The 16,454-nt window shown below is 42.4% G+C and overlaps 1 protein-coding gene across 1 annotated transcript; it reads left to right on the top strand.

Annotated features, from left to right (window-relative positions):
- Positions 1-345: 345 nt before the first annotated feature.
- WFDC8 (WAP four-disulfide core domain 8) lies at positions 346-8,932 on the top strand. Its single transcript, XM_015099505.3, has 6 exons — positions 346-395; positions 614-723; positions 4,339-4,479; positions 5,752-5,919; positions 7,560-7,700; positions 8,793-8,932. The coding sequence occupies exons 1-6, from the start codon at positions 346-348 to the stop codon at positions 8,930-8,932; spliced, it is 750 nt and encodes a 249-aa protein (XP_014954991.2).
- Positions 8,933-16,454: the final 7,522 nt, after the last annotated feature.

The raw sequence follows: 16,454 nt of genomic DNA, 5'->3' as shown, positions 1-16,454 counted from the left end.
TGATCTCTGCGTTGAGAAGATCCCCTGGAGAAGAGAAAGGCTACCACTCTAGTATTCTGGCCTGGAGAATGCCATGGACTGTATAGTCCATGGGGTCACAAAGAGTCAGACATGACTGAGCGACTTTCACTTCACTTTGTTAACCTCAGATCAACTGGCATCTTTTTGGCTCTTGAGGCACTAAAACCCAGTGGGATATGCCCAGGCCTCCCTGCAAATCTCATACCATCATCAGTTTCTTGTTCAGTGGAGCAAAGAAAAGATCCTCACTAGTGTCTGTGGTTGCCCCAGGACTGATTGCAGGCAAATCAACTTTGCGTTCCAGACAGATCCCTGTGATCACTCATGTGTGGCCTCTCGCCTGGGAGCAAGACGGTGGGCAAGTGTCTGGGTAGGTAATGTACAGCCCACAGCAGAGCGTGAGGCCCCTGGGAGGGTGTTGGGGCTGAGACACTTGCCCTGCTTGCCATGTGACTGACCTCACGTGATGCGCCTTGGTTTTCTCCTCTGTGAACTAAGTGAATTGGCGGATCAGCTCCAAGGTTCATCTGCAGATGCTTGCGTCTCTCTGGCTTGTGCCTAATCCCTGCCCTCTTGTCTTCCCCTTCCACAGGCATCTTCCTTTCCACAGCTCCACCTTCTCCTGGAGGAATGTCGCCCTCCTGCTGCTTTTCTCCCTTTCTTTGGAGCAGACATCTGCCTCGCCAAGCTACAGAGTCAAAAGTGGGTTTGGAAAAGCTGCAGCTGCTCTTCTTTAGAAGGAGATCTTGGGGACTGAGGATTAGACACGAGGCAAGGACTTGTGTCAGAGGAGGCTTCAGAGAACTAGCCCCACTCACCTCTCCTGAGCCCTTTAAATCCTTCCCTCACCTGCCTCCCCCCAAATTATTCCCCGTCTTTTCCTGATATAGGTCTTTTCCAAGTTTAATTTTTGAAAACTTGTCAGTTGCTAGGCAGGACTCAGGGCAGAAGACCGATGTGGAGCCTGGTGCAGTAGTTGAGGGGGGAGGTGGGAGAAAGTTGGGTTTCCCTAGCAGCAAGAGTGGTGAAGAATCCGCCTCCCAAAGCAGGATGTGCAAGAGATGCAGGTTCAATCCTTGGGTTGGGAAGATGCCCTGGAATAGGAAACGGCAGTCCACTCCAGTTTTCTTGCCTGGGAGATTCCATGGACAGAGGAACCTGGCAGGCTCTAGTCCATGGGGTCGCAGAGCCCTGGACATGACTTGGTGACTGAGGCACGCACGGGAGGAAGCCAGCTGTTGCCCTGAGGAAGTGGAGCAAAGAGGAAGAAGAGATAGGCTTTAGAGCTGAACTGACCCAAGTCCATGACCGGCAGGATGCTGGGATGATGGTGAGCGAGGGAACTGAGTCTCAGGATTCTAATAACAGATCAGGGGACTGTTGATGCCAAATATCAGACGGAAAGAAGGTGCTGTTTGGACACGGGGAGATGCTAGTACCATTTTGTCTTCTTATTTTTTTTAACTGAAGTATAGTTGATTTACAAAGTTGTGCTGATCTCTGCTGTACAGCAAGATGACTCATATATATACACACATATATACATTTTTAAAATTTCTTTTCCATTATGGTTTACCCCAGGGTATTGAATATAGACCCCTGTGCTATATATTAGGATTTTGTTGTTATCCACTCTAAATGTAATAGTTTGCATCTACTAACCCCAAACTCCCAGTCCATCTCCCTCTTTTCCCATTTTCCCTTAGCAACCATGGGTCTGTTCTCTATGCCTAAGTCTGTTTCTCTTTTGTAGATAAGTTCATTTGTGCCATATTTTAGATTCCATGTATAAGTGATTAGTTCCATTTTAAACATGTTGGAACAGAGGTGTTTATTAAATGCCCAACTGGTGTTTTCCATTGGATATAAAGTGTCTTAGCTTGGAAGAGAGGCTAGGTCTGAGGGGAGATATAGGAACCACAGTTGGGATTGTGGGAATGAATATAATCTGGGAAGTATGAGTCAAGGAATCACAGGAGAGGACTGATACTATCTTCTTTTCTCAGCTTCAGGCCATCCTTGGAGAGTGCATTGAGGATAGCATGAAGGCGGGACATCCCTGTTGGTCCAGTGGTTAAGACTCTGCACTTCTGATGTAGGGGGTGCAGGTCTGATCCCTGTTAGGGGAGCTGAGATCCCACATGCTTTGAAGCTTGGCCAAGAAAATAATACATAAATAAATCTTTTAAAAAGGGGTAGTATGAAGGGCAAGAAATATATTTGGAAAGCACTAGAAGTCTCAGTGGCCAGTCCTCACCAAAGAAGCAGGTCTTCTGGAAAAAGCCATGGACTGGAAGTCCCAGATCTGCCCCCAATTCACTATATTATTCTATGTGATCTCTCTCTTTCTTATTTTAACCTATTAGATTAGGAAGTTGATATCAATGATAAATATGTTTTTTCTAATTCAAAACTTCTGTAATTTCAAGATTCAGTAGTATCCAAAAGAGTCGTGTCTCTCTGGTCAGATTCCACCAGAGAGAAGCTCAGTTTTGAGACATGGAGCTGCAATAAATATTGTATCAGTTATTTTGCTGCATAACAAATTACCTGTAGGTTGGAAGTCTGGCATGGAGTGTTGAGGTTCTCTGCTCAGGTTCTCACCAGACTGAAATCGAGGTGTCCATCAAGGCTGCCATTCTTAATTGGGACTCAAGGGTATCCTCCTATCTCATTGGTTGTCAGCAGAATCATTCCTGGCAGCTGTAGCACTGAGGTTTCCTTACTGGTTGTCAGCTTTTAGCAGCTACCCTCATTCCTTGGCAATTAGCCTCTTCCATCTTCAGAGCCACAAATAGCAGGCCAGATTCCTCTTATACTTTGAATATTTCTGACCTCTTCTTTACCAATCAGGAAAAACCCTTCTTTTTAAAAGACTTAACAGATTGGGCTGAACTCTAGTTGCTCCTTGCTTCTCTGGGAGGCCCTCTACAATTAGCAGGGGGTTCTGACCTTGGCTCCTTTCAAATCACTGCTTCTGCCCTGGGTCCCAGAGCAGGTGAGATTTGGTGTGTGCCCTTCAACAGTGGAATCTTTTTCACAGCCCTCTGCCTCTCCTGAAAGAAAGCCCCTCTGGCTTTGAAGTCAAGCATTCTGGGTCTTGTCTTCCTGATATAGGACTACTGTGTTGGGGAGCCCAGTGTGGGACTCAGACCCTCTCACTTCCTGGTGATAATCTCTGCAAATTGTAACTATCCTGTTTGTGGGTTGCCCACCTGGAGTATAGGTCTTGAGTAGACATCTCTGCCCCTCCTACCCATCTTTTTGTGGTTCCTTCTTTGTATCTTTCGTTGTAGAAGATCTTTTCTGCTAGTCTTCTGGTCTTTCTCATGCAGAGTTGCTCCATGAAGAGTTATAATTTTCATGTGCCTGTGGGAGGAGGTGAGCTCAGAGTCTTCCTACTCTGCTATCTTAATCCTTCTGAAGAGCCTGTAAAGTAGAGATTGTAATTCTCATTTCATAGATGGAAAATTTATAACTCAGACAAAGGAAGACATTTCCCCCAAGATTATTTAGCTGTTGTGTAGAGTCAAGCGCCTAAGCCAGAGTTGTCTTATTTATAGTGATTGTTCCACTCCACCATTTCTTCCTCCTTAGAGACAACTGCAGAGTCATATAGTAGAACTCAGATTGGTCTTGAACTCACAAGGAGTCAGGAACCAAAATCAGGGCCCCTGACTCCTATGTCCATGGTATTTCCACCACTCCTCACTAATTAACTTCCCTTATCAACTAAGATACAGGAGGCAGAGGAATTAGGCATTAAAATAATTAGTTTTAAGGGGAGAAAGGAGATCCTGAATTTAAGACTAGGGTCTTGATCCCTATAAAACCCCCTGCCCTGGAATCTGAATGGGTAAAGAAAATGTGGTGTGTGTATATATATATTACTGTTACTCAGCCATAAAAAGGATGAAATAATGCTGTTTGCGGCAACATGGATATACCTAGAGATGATCATGCTATGTGAAGTTAGTCAGAGAAAGACAGATATGATTTCACTTATATGTGGAATCTAGTTAGAAATAATGTAATGAACTTAGTCATGAAACAGAAACAGACCCACAGATTTTGAAAACAAACTTATGGTTACTAAGATGTGTCCCCTTTGGTTCTACCTGGTCACAGATTCCTGATTCAGATCTACCTAAATGTGTGAAGAGTGGTGAGAGGTAGACCCTGAATACGGCAGAGTGACCGTTAAGAATTGAAGGTAAAGTCTAGGACTGAAGGAATCTCACTATCCACTTTTTTTCCATGGGCTGATAAGAGCTGAAACTCTCAAAAGATGTGACTTTGGACATTTCTTTCTTACAGAGAAGCCAGGAGAGTGCCCCCAAGAAAGGATCACCTGTAGTTCTAAAGCCCCAGACTTATGCAAAACAGATTTCAATTGCGATGAACACCTCAAGTGCTGCTCTTTTGCCTGTGGGAAGAAGTGCATGGATCCATACGAAGGTAGTGCCGTTCAGGCTGAGAGCAAGGGTGTCTTGTGAGGTGTCCTAATTCCTGCTCTGTCAAGACCTGGTGGGATGATTCCCTTGAACGTTGGGATAGGGAGGCCAGGGTTCAAGGTCTTCACCTTCTCTAATGAAACTCCTGTCCTTCAAGTACAAACAATGAGTCTAGGCATGGTGGACATCAACGGATACTCTTGATGTTATTCTTCTTTGGTCCAACACCCGATCACTCCAGTAACTAATGCTTGCTGCTTGTTCACTGTGTGTCAAGAAACTATTGTTGGCACTGTGGCAAGTATCAACCTCAGTCAGTTCAGAGGCTAGAGTTGTTTTCTGATTCTTTGCCCTTCGAGGAGGTTTTCTGATAATTCAAAGTATCTAATAATAGATACTGTTTGTATAGATTCACTCATTCATTCATTCCTTCAACAAATGAGTAGTATCAATGCCCTTTGGTTAAAGACCACCAGGAACAGACTGTAGTTGAACAAGTTGAGCTTATCACTTGCTGCAGTGAGGGAGAAAGTTCACCACAGACAATCTGAGGTGTCTCAAGAAGAAACTGTTAGGAAGTATCTGCTACAGGATGAAGGCTTTGATTGGGGAATTTGGGGGAAGATCTAAGGAAGTGGGAATTCGCCCTAGATTGGGTGCTGTCAGAAAGTGGGGGAAGTTGTGTAATTATCCTGGTAAATCTCTTCAATAGAGTGGGAAGGCTAGAATGAGGATAAAGCTGTAATTGGTAGAGAAGCATATATCACTCATAGGTGCTTGGCATTTTGTAGGTTTCACAGTGATCTTTTTTTTTTGGTCTCACTCTATCACCTCAGAGTAACTTTGTTTGATGTGGATGTCCTATGGGGTTAAGTCCAGCAAGAGAACAACAGTATGGCTTAGCTGTGAGCATCAGATCAATTTCCAGACAGAGAGGTCTGCTCTTTTCTGTCTCAGCACCTCATTCTTTCTATGTGGTAGGTGCTTTGATAGGCAGTTTGGATATAGTTCTTGAACAAGTCTTTCCCCCTCAAAACTCAAAGCAGTGAAGAAGTAAGATCAACTCTGAATCTTTCTTATATGCTCTTTGTGATCTCCTTTGCAAGGTAGGAAGAATGCCCAGAGATGTTAAAGAGTGACCATATAGAGCTAGGACCAGAACTTTCTAGAACTTCGATACTAACACCTTGAACTATACAAAAGCTGAGGGCCTAACCTCTTCCTTTTTTTTTTTTTTGCCCCTCTTATGTTCTTCCCTCTCTGTCTCCTGTCTCAGAACCCTGCTTGTTACCCTTAGACCAAGGACAGTGCAAGAATACAGTCAAGCATTGGTATTTTAACATCAAACAGCGTATATGCAAACCCTTTTTTTATGGAGGCTGCCTTGGGAATGCCAACAACTTCCCCAAGAAGGAAGACTGCATGAAGGCTTGCTCATCAGTTGGTAAGACTCATACCCTTGGCAATCTGTGAGCCTAGTCTGATGAGAAATAGTATACCATCCCAGCTGCAGATTCAGGCTTTGAGGTGAAACTGCCTTGGTTCAAATCTCTGCTGTGTCATTCACTGGCTGGGTAGTCTTAGTTTTGTGTCTTTCATGAGTTTTAGTTCTCCTGTCTATAAAATGGGAATAATAATAGTCTTTACCTAATGGAGTTGTGCCAAAAAATGAGGTAGTGCACATCAATTGTTGGTAAACTTTGGCCAGTGGGACCTGAGAGTCAGGTCTACACTTTGGAAACAGGTTATTTTCTCATGACATTGACCTGCTGAATATTAATTACCTAAGGACTCACCCAAGAATGAAGCATAGACAGGCCAGCTCTGGAATCCCATGGAATAGGGATGGAGCAGGGAGGAGGTGAAGAGTAGAGCAAGGAAAGGGCTTCCCTGGTGGCTCAGACGGTAAAGAATCTGCCTGCAGTGCAGGAGACACAGATTCAATCCCTGGGTCAGGAAGATGCGCTGGAGACAGGAATGGCAACCCACTCCAGTATTCTTGCCTTGAGAATTCCATGGACAGAGGAGCCTGGGGTGCTACAGTTCATGGGGTCAGAAAGAGGTGGGCATGACTTTCACTTTCAGAGTGGGCTAAAGGTAAAGTCTATGGATTAATTCCTGTGCAATGACCAGTAATGATACAGCGTGACAGCTTGATAGAGCTTAGGAGTCAAAATACTGGCTAGAAATCTGTCTTTCTCACTGCAAATTTCCCCACCTCTTTGAGTTTCAGTTCCTCCCCTTGTAATACTGGAATAATAGTATTGGAATACTGGAATAGTACCTCACTGAATTGTTGACAGGATTATGTATTATCAAGGACACAAAGATTTGACAAGGTTATGTAGGCTCACTAAGGAGGAGGAGGAGGAGAGCAGGAAGGAGAATGACAAGGACAAGGGGAAAAAAACATTTCCTGCCATCAGGGGATTTACAATCAGATGAAGACAAGCAGAGACATGTACATGCTTCTTTAATATCTGTCTTTCTCAATTAACATCCCTTGTTAAGAAGTCATTTCAGGGTCATTTCTGGGTCTGGAAAACAGACCCAGAATCGGATCAGTTCTTACCACATCCACAGCTGCCACCCTAACCTGAGGTGCCATCTTCTCATTTGGATTAATTGCAATGACCTCCTAACAGATCTCCTTGTTTCTCTCCTTCGCTTCTTACAAGTCTGTTATGAACACAGCAGCCACAATAATTCTTTCAAACTTCGAGTCAGATCACGTCACTCCTCCTGCAAAGTAAAGCACGTCCCCTAAAACAGCTTACATGGGCTTGTGTGGATGTCACATAATTAATCCTACCTTGTAGAGAAGGAAATTGAAGTCATTCATTAACTGGCAGGACGGGGACTTTACCTTGGGCCTTCAAACAGCAAGTTTAACTCTCTTTCTACTGCATTTCCTGATACGGCGAGGCATTCCATCACTCCACAGCCTACTAGAGGCGCCTGAGCACAGGGTAGAATGAACCACATCCCAGAAAGAGATACTAGTTTTGAAGAAAAGGAAAAGCTGTTTGAAGGGTGATGGGAGAGGATGGGGTTTGAAGGAACTCACATCTGCTCTCATTTCAGTCAAGGATGGACAGTGCCCACTCTTCCCTTTTAAGAACCGCATGGAGTGTTCAGCTTCGTGTAAGAGTGACTACGATTGCCCCTTAAATGAAAAATGTTGCGAATCCATGTGTGGCTTTGATTGTGCCATGGCCTGGACAGGTAAGGACTGTGGATATACTTCCCAGAGTCTATTGGGCAAACCCTGAGAATGCCAAGCTGTCCCATGGAGTGGTGGATGCCCCTTAGTTTAACTCAGAGGTCTCTTGGGAAATTTCTCTCACTTAATGGCCAACTAGGGCTCTCATGTTGCCTTCTTGACCTTGGGAGACTGTTGTGCTATTCTTCCAAGCCAATCTTGCATGGTAACCCTCTTCATATTTCTCAATGGAAATGTATTTATTTCAAGTCTCATTCTTCAGTGTCCTACAAGGTGACAGTATCCACTTATTCATATAGAAAATTCATAACCATTCATAGGTATGATTCAGATAAATCCTATGTCTGCACAGAAGTTCATGTAAAGTGTGCAGGGGAAAAGACGGGTAGCAAAGTGCTGTTGGAGTAGCAGCGAGCTCCTCCTCTATAGACGGCATTCATTCCCTCATGTAGTGCTAAGATACTGTGGTCTTGTCCCAGGGATTGTCAGTATTTTGAGGAACAACATGGCATGGCAGAAGGAGTCAAAGGCTTTTCAACTGACTTCAACTTTCCTGCTTGTTTTCTGTGTGACCTTAGGCAACTCAGTTCCCCCTTTATGGTCCTTAGTATCTACGGTTTATAAAACAAGGAAGTTCTTCGTGTTCTCTAATACTCCTACCTCTGGTACTCTGGGATTAGATAACCCAAATCTATTAATTTTGTACAGTCAATTAGGAATCCTATCAGATTTTATAAATCAGAGATGGCAAAGCTTTGTTTTCTGCCCATTAAAAAATATTTATTTTTAAATGAAGGATAATCGCTTTACAGTATTGTATTCCTATCTGCCAAACGTTAACATGAATCAGCCATAGGTATGCATATGTTCCCTACCTCTTGGCAAGACTTTTTGATTCTCCTCAAATAATTATTAAAATGATTTATCACATAGAAGTTGATACTCCACCTATTCCACCTTATTGTTACTCTAGGAGGGAGGGTCAAAAGCTTAATTAGAGGAAAACCTTATTTAAGGTTCCCAAGATACCCCTAATTTGTCTCAAAGTATGGTCAAGTATTTCATGGTCAAGTGTCTTGTTTTACCTCATAAAGTCAAAGCAGGTTTTTGCCCAAACAAGCCGCCAGTATGTTCCATGATTGACAGACCCAAGTGCCTGCAGGATAATGATTGCCCATTGACAACGAAGTGCTGTTCACGCTGTGGACTAAAGTGCCTGGAACCCCTGAAATGAATAGTAAGTTTAAAATGTTATCATCAAAGTAATTAATGATGAGTAGTGTAATAAAAGGGCTTGCCTTGTGGCTCCTGTGGTAAAGAATCCACCTGCAACGTGGGAGACCTGAGTTCTATCCCTGGGTTGGGGAAGATGGGAAGATCCCCTAGAGAAGGGAAAGGCTACCCACTTCAGAATTCTGGCCTGGAGAATTCCGTGGACTGTGTAGTCCATGGGGTTGCAAAGAGTTGGACACGACTGAGTGACTTTCACTTTCAGTATAATAAAAAGCTATCAATTTTGTCTTGCATCCAACTAGTTTGCCAAATGGCCTTATTAAGTATAACAATATTTATTGGGGTTACTTTGATTTTTATATACAATCATATAATCTGAAAATAATGATAAATTTGACTCTTTTTTTTCCCAACTTTATGACTTATTTTTTAAAAATCTCGGGGCTTTTTATATTATATAGAACCTCTGAAATAATGTTGAGAATAAATTCAATATGCTCTAGCCCTGTCCAGTTCTTTATTTTAAAGTCAGTGTCTCCGGCTGTATAAAATGAAATTTGTTGTTGGGTTTGGGACAAGTAGGTTTTATTGCCCTTGGGTCGTTTCCTCTTTAATCCATTTATAGCTGCTGTTGAACATTACTACTAAATTTTGTCATATATTTTTTCAGCATCTGCTGCTGCTGCTAAGTCGCTTCAGTCACGTCCGACTCTGTGTGACCCCATAGACGGCAGCCCACCAGGCTCCCCCGTCCCTGGGATTCTCCAGGCAAGAACACTGGAGTGGGTTGCCATTTCCTCCTCCAATGCATGAAAGTGAAAAGTGAAAGTGAAGTCGCTCAGTCGTGCCCAACTCTTAGCGACCCCATGGACTGCAACCCACCAGGCTCCTCCATCCACGGGATTTTCCGGGCAAGAGTGCTGCAGTGGGGTGCCATTGCCTTCTCCGTTTCAGCATCTAGTGATGCAATCATTTTTTTCTTCTAATTTGTTGGTATAAAAACTTATACAATTTTTTTCAATACCTTTAGACCATGAAATTTCTGTACCTGGCCTTTGAATACGTTCCAGTGTCTCCTACCTTATAGTCTTTGGGAACTTAAATAGAATTTGTATCCTACTGTTGTGTGAAAATTGTATAAATCTTAATTACATCAAGCTGGTTCATAATGTTTTTCAGGTCTACTATCTTCATCTAACTCTCTGTACATTCATTCTATTAATTTCCAAGAGTTTGGTATTGAAACCACAACTAAAAATCTTAATTTCTGTGCTTAAAACAAACAAATAGTTGTAATATATAGTGGAATTATATGTAACTTTGTTCTGTATTTTCCAAGTCTCCTGTAAATGTGTTATCACATTTTCATAATTTAGAAAATAAAAAAGAAAGACAAAAAAAACTTACACAAGTTTTCATATGTTGAACCATCCTCATATTCCTAGAATGACCTTAATCATATTGAAGGTATAATTGAATTAATACATTATTGGTTCTTTTAGCAAATAGTTTATTTAGAATTCCCATATCTATAATTAAAAGAAAAAACCAGGCCTATGATTTTTGAGTGCTTTGCTATTTGAGTCATATTACCTCAGAAAACTAGCATGGAAGACTATTTGGGAAACTTGCCAATTTTTGGCTCCTTCTATAATAATAATAATAATAATAATAATAATATATATGTGTGTGTGTGTGTGTAATATATATATATTTTAGGTTAGATAGGATTTTTTTCAATTGAGGTATATAATTGGTTTACAATTTTAGTTTCAGTGATTCAGTTATATATACATACATATGTAAATATCATAATGGTATTTTTTTACTTATTTTTTGATACTTCATCCTAGAGTTTGTATAGGCTTGCTACCTCATCTGTAAATTTTGGCTTATTTTGCTAAAATTGATAAATTTTCTCCCTATTTATAAATGTATGACTTTGTAGTAGTATAAATTATTCTGTATATAGTCCGTTTCTCTTCTTTAACTTTAGTTAATATTTTCATTCATGTTTCTACCCCACCTGCCTATCCATCAACCATTCAGTCCATTTATTCACCCATCCATCCACTCACTTTGCCCTCCATTGACATACATTTCAACTAATTTATCTTTGCACCCATTCTTTCACCCATATATCCACCCAACTTACCCTTCTCGCTCATCTTCCTTCTACCTGTTCAGCCACCCAATTTATATCCAATCTTTCATCCATCTACCTATTTACCTACCTACTTATCTTTCACACTCACATACTTCTCTCATATCCATCAATATACTTCTCCATCATTTCTATCTCTGTCTTTCTTCCTTACACCCACCAATCACTCATATGCTTTCCATTCAAACAGCTTTCATCAATAGACCCATTCATCACATCACTAACCTATCCATCCTTTTATGCAATCCAGTTTACTTCTTGGCCCAGCCATTCATCCACCCATCCATATCCATGCACTCATACACTTAAATATTCATGCTACCCTCACTCTTCTTCCTACTAATCCAATCACCTTCCCATCTATCACATCTTGGTCCATCTATCCACCCACATGTCCACTTACCAATCCTGCACCTACGTAGCTCATTCAACAGAATGTACTGAACATTTATTCTGGGCCTATTCATGTTCTAAGTATGAGGTTCTACAACAAGGACATATTGTAGAGCACAGAGAACTCTGCTCACTAGACTCTAATAACCTAAATGGGAAAAAAATTTGAAAAAGGATACATGCATATGTACTAAGAATCACTTTTCTATACACCTGAAATTGATACAACATTGTTAATCAACTATACTCTGATATAAAATAAAATTTAAAAAAATGTAAATCTTAGACTTCCCTGGAAGCCAGTGGATAAGACTCTGCCTACCAATACAGGGGACATGGTTTAATCCCTTGTCCAGGGATTCCACATGCTATGGAGCAGCTAAGCCTGGGCACCACAACTACTAAGCCCTTGCAGCTGCAACTACTGAAGCCCATGTGTCTAGACCCTGCGCTCCCCAGCAAGAGAAGCCACCACAGTGAGAAGCCTGCACACCACAATGAAGAGTAGCCCCCCCTCACCACAACCAGGGAAAAGCCCATGAGCAGCAATGAAGGCCCAGTGCAACTGGAAGTAAGATAAATTAAATAAATAAGATTTAAGAATGTAAACACTAGGATCTAGACACAGACCTGTTCAGAGGAGCTTAGAGTTTCTTTGGGAAACCAACATGGCACTCAGTGATTAAGTCAGAGGCACAGGAACCAATATAGAAAGCCAGGGACTGGAAGTCAGCATGTGATAAGTCTTGGTCTAGTGAAGAAGCCGAAGTTTCCAGGTAGAGGCCATCTACCTTGGTGTCCTTTGGAGTCCCTTATTCTGAGCACAAGACTGGCCCTAGGACAGAAGTGTGGCTAAGGCGGAGGTAGAGCACAGTGACCATTGGTGAGATGCCACAGGGAAGGAGGGACAAAAATCCAGGTGGCTCCTTACTCAGCCCTCTCCAATAAATTAGATGAAGGAACGGTCTCCAAGCAACATTAATCCAAGGCCCCCAAAACATACATTTCATCTCACCTGCTTCTAAAGTGAGACCTTTGGATAAGGCTGAAAATTTAACAAGACAGAATGGGATAGAGCAACCAGAAATTCTGAGATTTCATGTATTTTTAAGAAAATTTACAGAAAAATTCAGTCTTATTTGGGAACCCTGGGAACCACTTGGACACTTACAGACCCTGTTGGCCTTTAGTTTCTCTGTGTGTTTGCTCAGCCACTCAGTCATGTCCGACTCCTTGCAATCCTGTTGACTGTAGTCCACCAAGCTCCTCTGTCCATGGGATTCTCCAGGAATGTCATCAGTGAATGGGTTGCCATTCACTTTTCCAGGGGATCTTCCTGACCCTGTATCTCTTGCACCTCCCGCATTGGCAGGCAGATTCTTTACCGTTGCACTACCTGGGAAGCCCTGGTCTTCAGCCTGTGTTGCCACCAAAATATTATTTTCCTCCTCTTTGAACTCACTATTCCTCTCTACCTTCAACTGTCTACTAGTAAAATAGTATATCCACACCAATGCAGAAGATTCTCTCTTGACCTCTGGCAAGGGCTTAGGAACTCAACTCCCTCCTAACTTCATATCTGACACGCAATTGCTAGGTGACGTTGAGTCAGCATCTTCACTTCTCTGGACCATATGATCTCTAGCTGTAATTTGAGGAAATGGGACTTGATGGGCCCACAGAGTTTTTCCACTTAAGTATTTCAGCTTTCTATTCCCCCCGGGCTGAGTTTGGGAGAATGCAAGTCGTAGAATAAGAAGGACGCTACTGCTTAAGACATCTTGGCAGTTCATTAAAAATTCTGTTCCCTAGTTTCTTTGTGGGATCTGGTGAGATCATGTAGTTGGTGGCAACGTATTCTATAGTGCCTGATGTTAAGCTTTTGATCGGCAGGGCATCCATTTTGACGACATCCCTCTTGAATAAAAGCATATTGCCACTTGTTTGACACAGCAAAACAACGAGGCAAGGAACCAGGCTGCCCCCATCTGTGAAGTTTCCCTCTTAGAAAGCCCAAGTGCTGAAACTGTGTTCAAGCCCCTGTGTCCTAGTCTTTTGAAGTAAAATATTGACTCAAGAGTTAATAGTTGGGAAATGTGAAGATGCAGAAACAAAGAATAGCTGTTGACTGGGGAACTGCTAACATTATCGACTATAATTCTGTCACATAGCAGAACTCCCGAATTCCCAGTTCCCTGAAAGATACAGATGAAGGCCTGGCACAAGTTCCTAAGTTGTTTTTATCGGAAGCAGACTCCCTTCAGATGAAAACTGCTCACTGCAAGAATATAGACCCTAGACTTGTTGAAATCAGGACATTGAAGATGCTTGAAACTTCACCTGGATGCCAGTCAATCTGAGAATTGTCCACAAGCTGATCAGGCCCTGCTCCTTGAACACTAGAGAGCTCCTGTCTACCTCGCCAAGGGTGGTTTACACAGTTTTGAGGGCATTAGCCCCCTGTGGACCCCTTCCCCTGGCAAAGCACTAAAAGCTACTCTTTTCTATTTTACCCCAAACTCTTGTCTCTGCCTTTTTATTGGGCACTAGTGAACAGAGGCTGAGTTTTAGCAACATAACCTAGATGACTAACCACTGGATGACCCGGTTTCTCCCATCCATGCCCTCATTCCTGCTTCTATGCTTTAAACTCACCAATAAAGAGTGAAGCCTGAGGATTTTCCTGTGGTCCAGTGGTTAAGAATCCACCTTCCAATGTAGGGCATGTGGGTACAATCCCTGGTTGGGGAGCTAAGATTCTACATGCCATGGGGCAACTAAGCCCAGTGCCACAACTAGAGAGCCCACTCGCTCTAGAATCCATGCTCCACAAGAGATTCCCAGCTACTGAGCCCATGCAACGCAGAAAAGACCCAGTGTAGAAAAAAAAAAAAAAAAAAAGCAGGGGGCAGAGGGGCAGAAATTGTTTTTTAAAAAAAGTGAAACTTTAGACACTCCATCTTGAACCCTAATAAAGGCAGAGCCCCAGGTCTACACTTTCTTTATCTTTCTCTGCTTGTGATCTTGACTGTGTGGCCCTCGGGCCTGTCATGTACCCTTCAGGACTTGTGAATAAAACCTTGTTTTGCAAAGTTCCATTAAAAAAATACAATTCAACTGAGTGAATTTGAAGGTCAAACTGGCTTTCTTAGGTGACTGATGAATTGAGTAGCATCCACTGAGCTGCTAGAAGGTGCTCCAAGGGATTGTACAAAATGGAGGGTTTTTATAGGAAGAGCTATGAGACAAGAGAGCTATTAGCAAAATAAAGAATTACTTTTAGACTGGGATACGCTTTTGGAGGGAAGAGAATCACGGGTCCTTATCGCACAGATTGCCTGTTCTTGGGGAGTGGCACGCATGGAGATGGCCCACGTGACAGATTGCTTCATTGGTGCAGACCTGGGAATTCCAGGCTGAGTAATGCTACATTTCTGGTGAAGGTCAAAACTGCAGTTAGGTTAGGTATTAAATCTAGGCTTGGTATCATAGACTTGAGCATGAATGATGTCATTTGTGGCCCGTGGTTTTTCCCTTTAACAGTTCCCTGAGGATTTTGCAGAGATGTCCTGCAACCACCTGAAGAACCACAAAGGTTGATCCAGACCCAACCTCAGCCCCCGTGATGATGGAGGGAATGTCTGTGGGGCTCTGCAAGAGTCAATACAGGCTATCTGAGTGCCTCAGGCAGTCCTGTCCAAGAACATCACTATCAGTAGGCTCAGACCCACATGATAGATTCCACAGGGACTTTGTGGTGATCCTAGATTTTGTGACCATAGAGTCAGTCACCGATAATAAGGTTGGTTTTTGTCTGGCTTCTCCAGCAGGTAAGACAGTTGGACAATAAAGCTTTGCCCAAAGTGCAACATCTATTTAGGGAAGAAAACAGGGAGCCTACTGATGACATTTGTCTCTCCTTCTACCAGGACTTTCAGGATTTGAAACAGCTCAACTGGAATTCCATCACCTCCACCAGCTTTGTTCGTAGTGATGCTTTCTAAGGCCCACTTAACTTCACATTCCAAGATGTCTGGCTCTAGATGAGTGATCACACCATCATGATTATCTGGGTCATGAAGATCTTTTTTGTACAGTTCTTCTGTGTATTCTTGCCACCTCTTCTTAATATCTTCTGCTTCTGTTAGGTCCAGACCATTTCTGTCCTTTATCGAGCCCATCTTTGCATGAAATGTTCCCTTGCTATCTCTAATTTTCTTGAAGAGATCTCTAGTCTTTCCCATTCTGTTCTTTTCCTCTATTTCTTTGCATTGATCACTGAAGAAGGCTTTCTTATCTCTTCTTGCTATTCTTTGGAACTTTCCTATATCTTTCCTTTTCTCCTTTGCTTTTTGCCTCTCTTCTTTTCACAGCTATTTATTTGTAAGTCCTCCCCAGACAGCCATTTTGCTTTTTTGCATTTCTTTTCCATGGGGATGGTCTTGATCCCTGTCTCCTGTACAATGTCACAAACTTCATTCCATAGTTCATCAGGCACTCTATCTATCAGATCTAGGCCCTTAAATCTATTTGTCACTTCCACTGTATAATCATAAGGGATTTGATTTAGGTCATACCTGAATGGTCTAACGGTTTTCCCTACTTTCTTCAATTTAAGTCTGAATTTGGCAATAAGGAATTCATGATCTGAGCCACAGTCAGCTCCCAGTCTTGTCTGTGCTGACTGTATAGAGCTTCTCCATCTTTGGCTGCAAAGAATATAATCAATCTGATTTTGGTGTTGACCATCTGGTGATGTCCATGTGTAGAGTCTTCTCTTGTGTTGTTGGAAGAGGGTGTTTGCTATGACCAGTGCATTTTCTTGGCAAAACTCTAGCAGTCTTTGCCCTGCTTTATTCCACATTCCAAGGCCAAATTTACCTGTTACTCCAGGTGTTTCTTGACTTCCTACTTTTGCATTCCAGTCCCCTATAATGAAAAGGACATCTTTTTTGGGTGTTAGTTC

The sequence above is a fragment of the Ovis aries genome, chromosome 13 (assembly GCF_016772045.2).
Source record: "Ovis aries strain OAR_USU_Benz2616 breed Rambouillet chromosome 13, ARS-UI_Ramb_v3.0, whole genome shotgun sequence".
Classification (NCBI taxonomy): domain Eukaryota; kingdom Metazoa; phylum Chordata; class Mammalia; order Artiodactyla; family Bovidae; genus Ovis; species Ovis aries.
The sequence above is the reverse complement of the archived record's forward strand: the minus strand, read 5'-3'. Positions and strand labels throughout refer to the sequence as shown.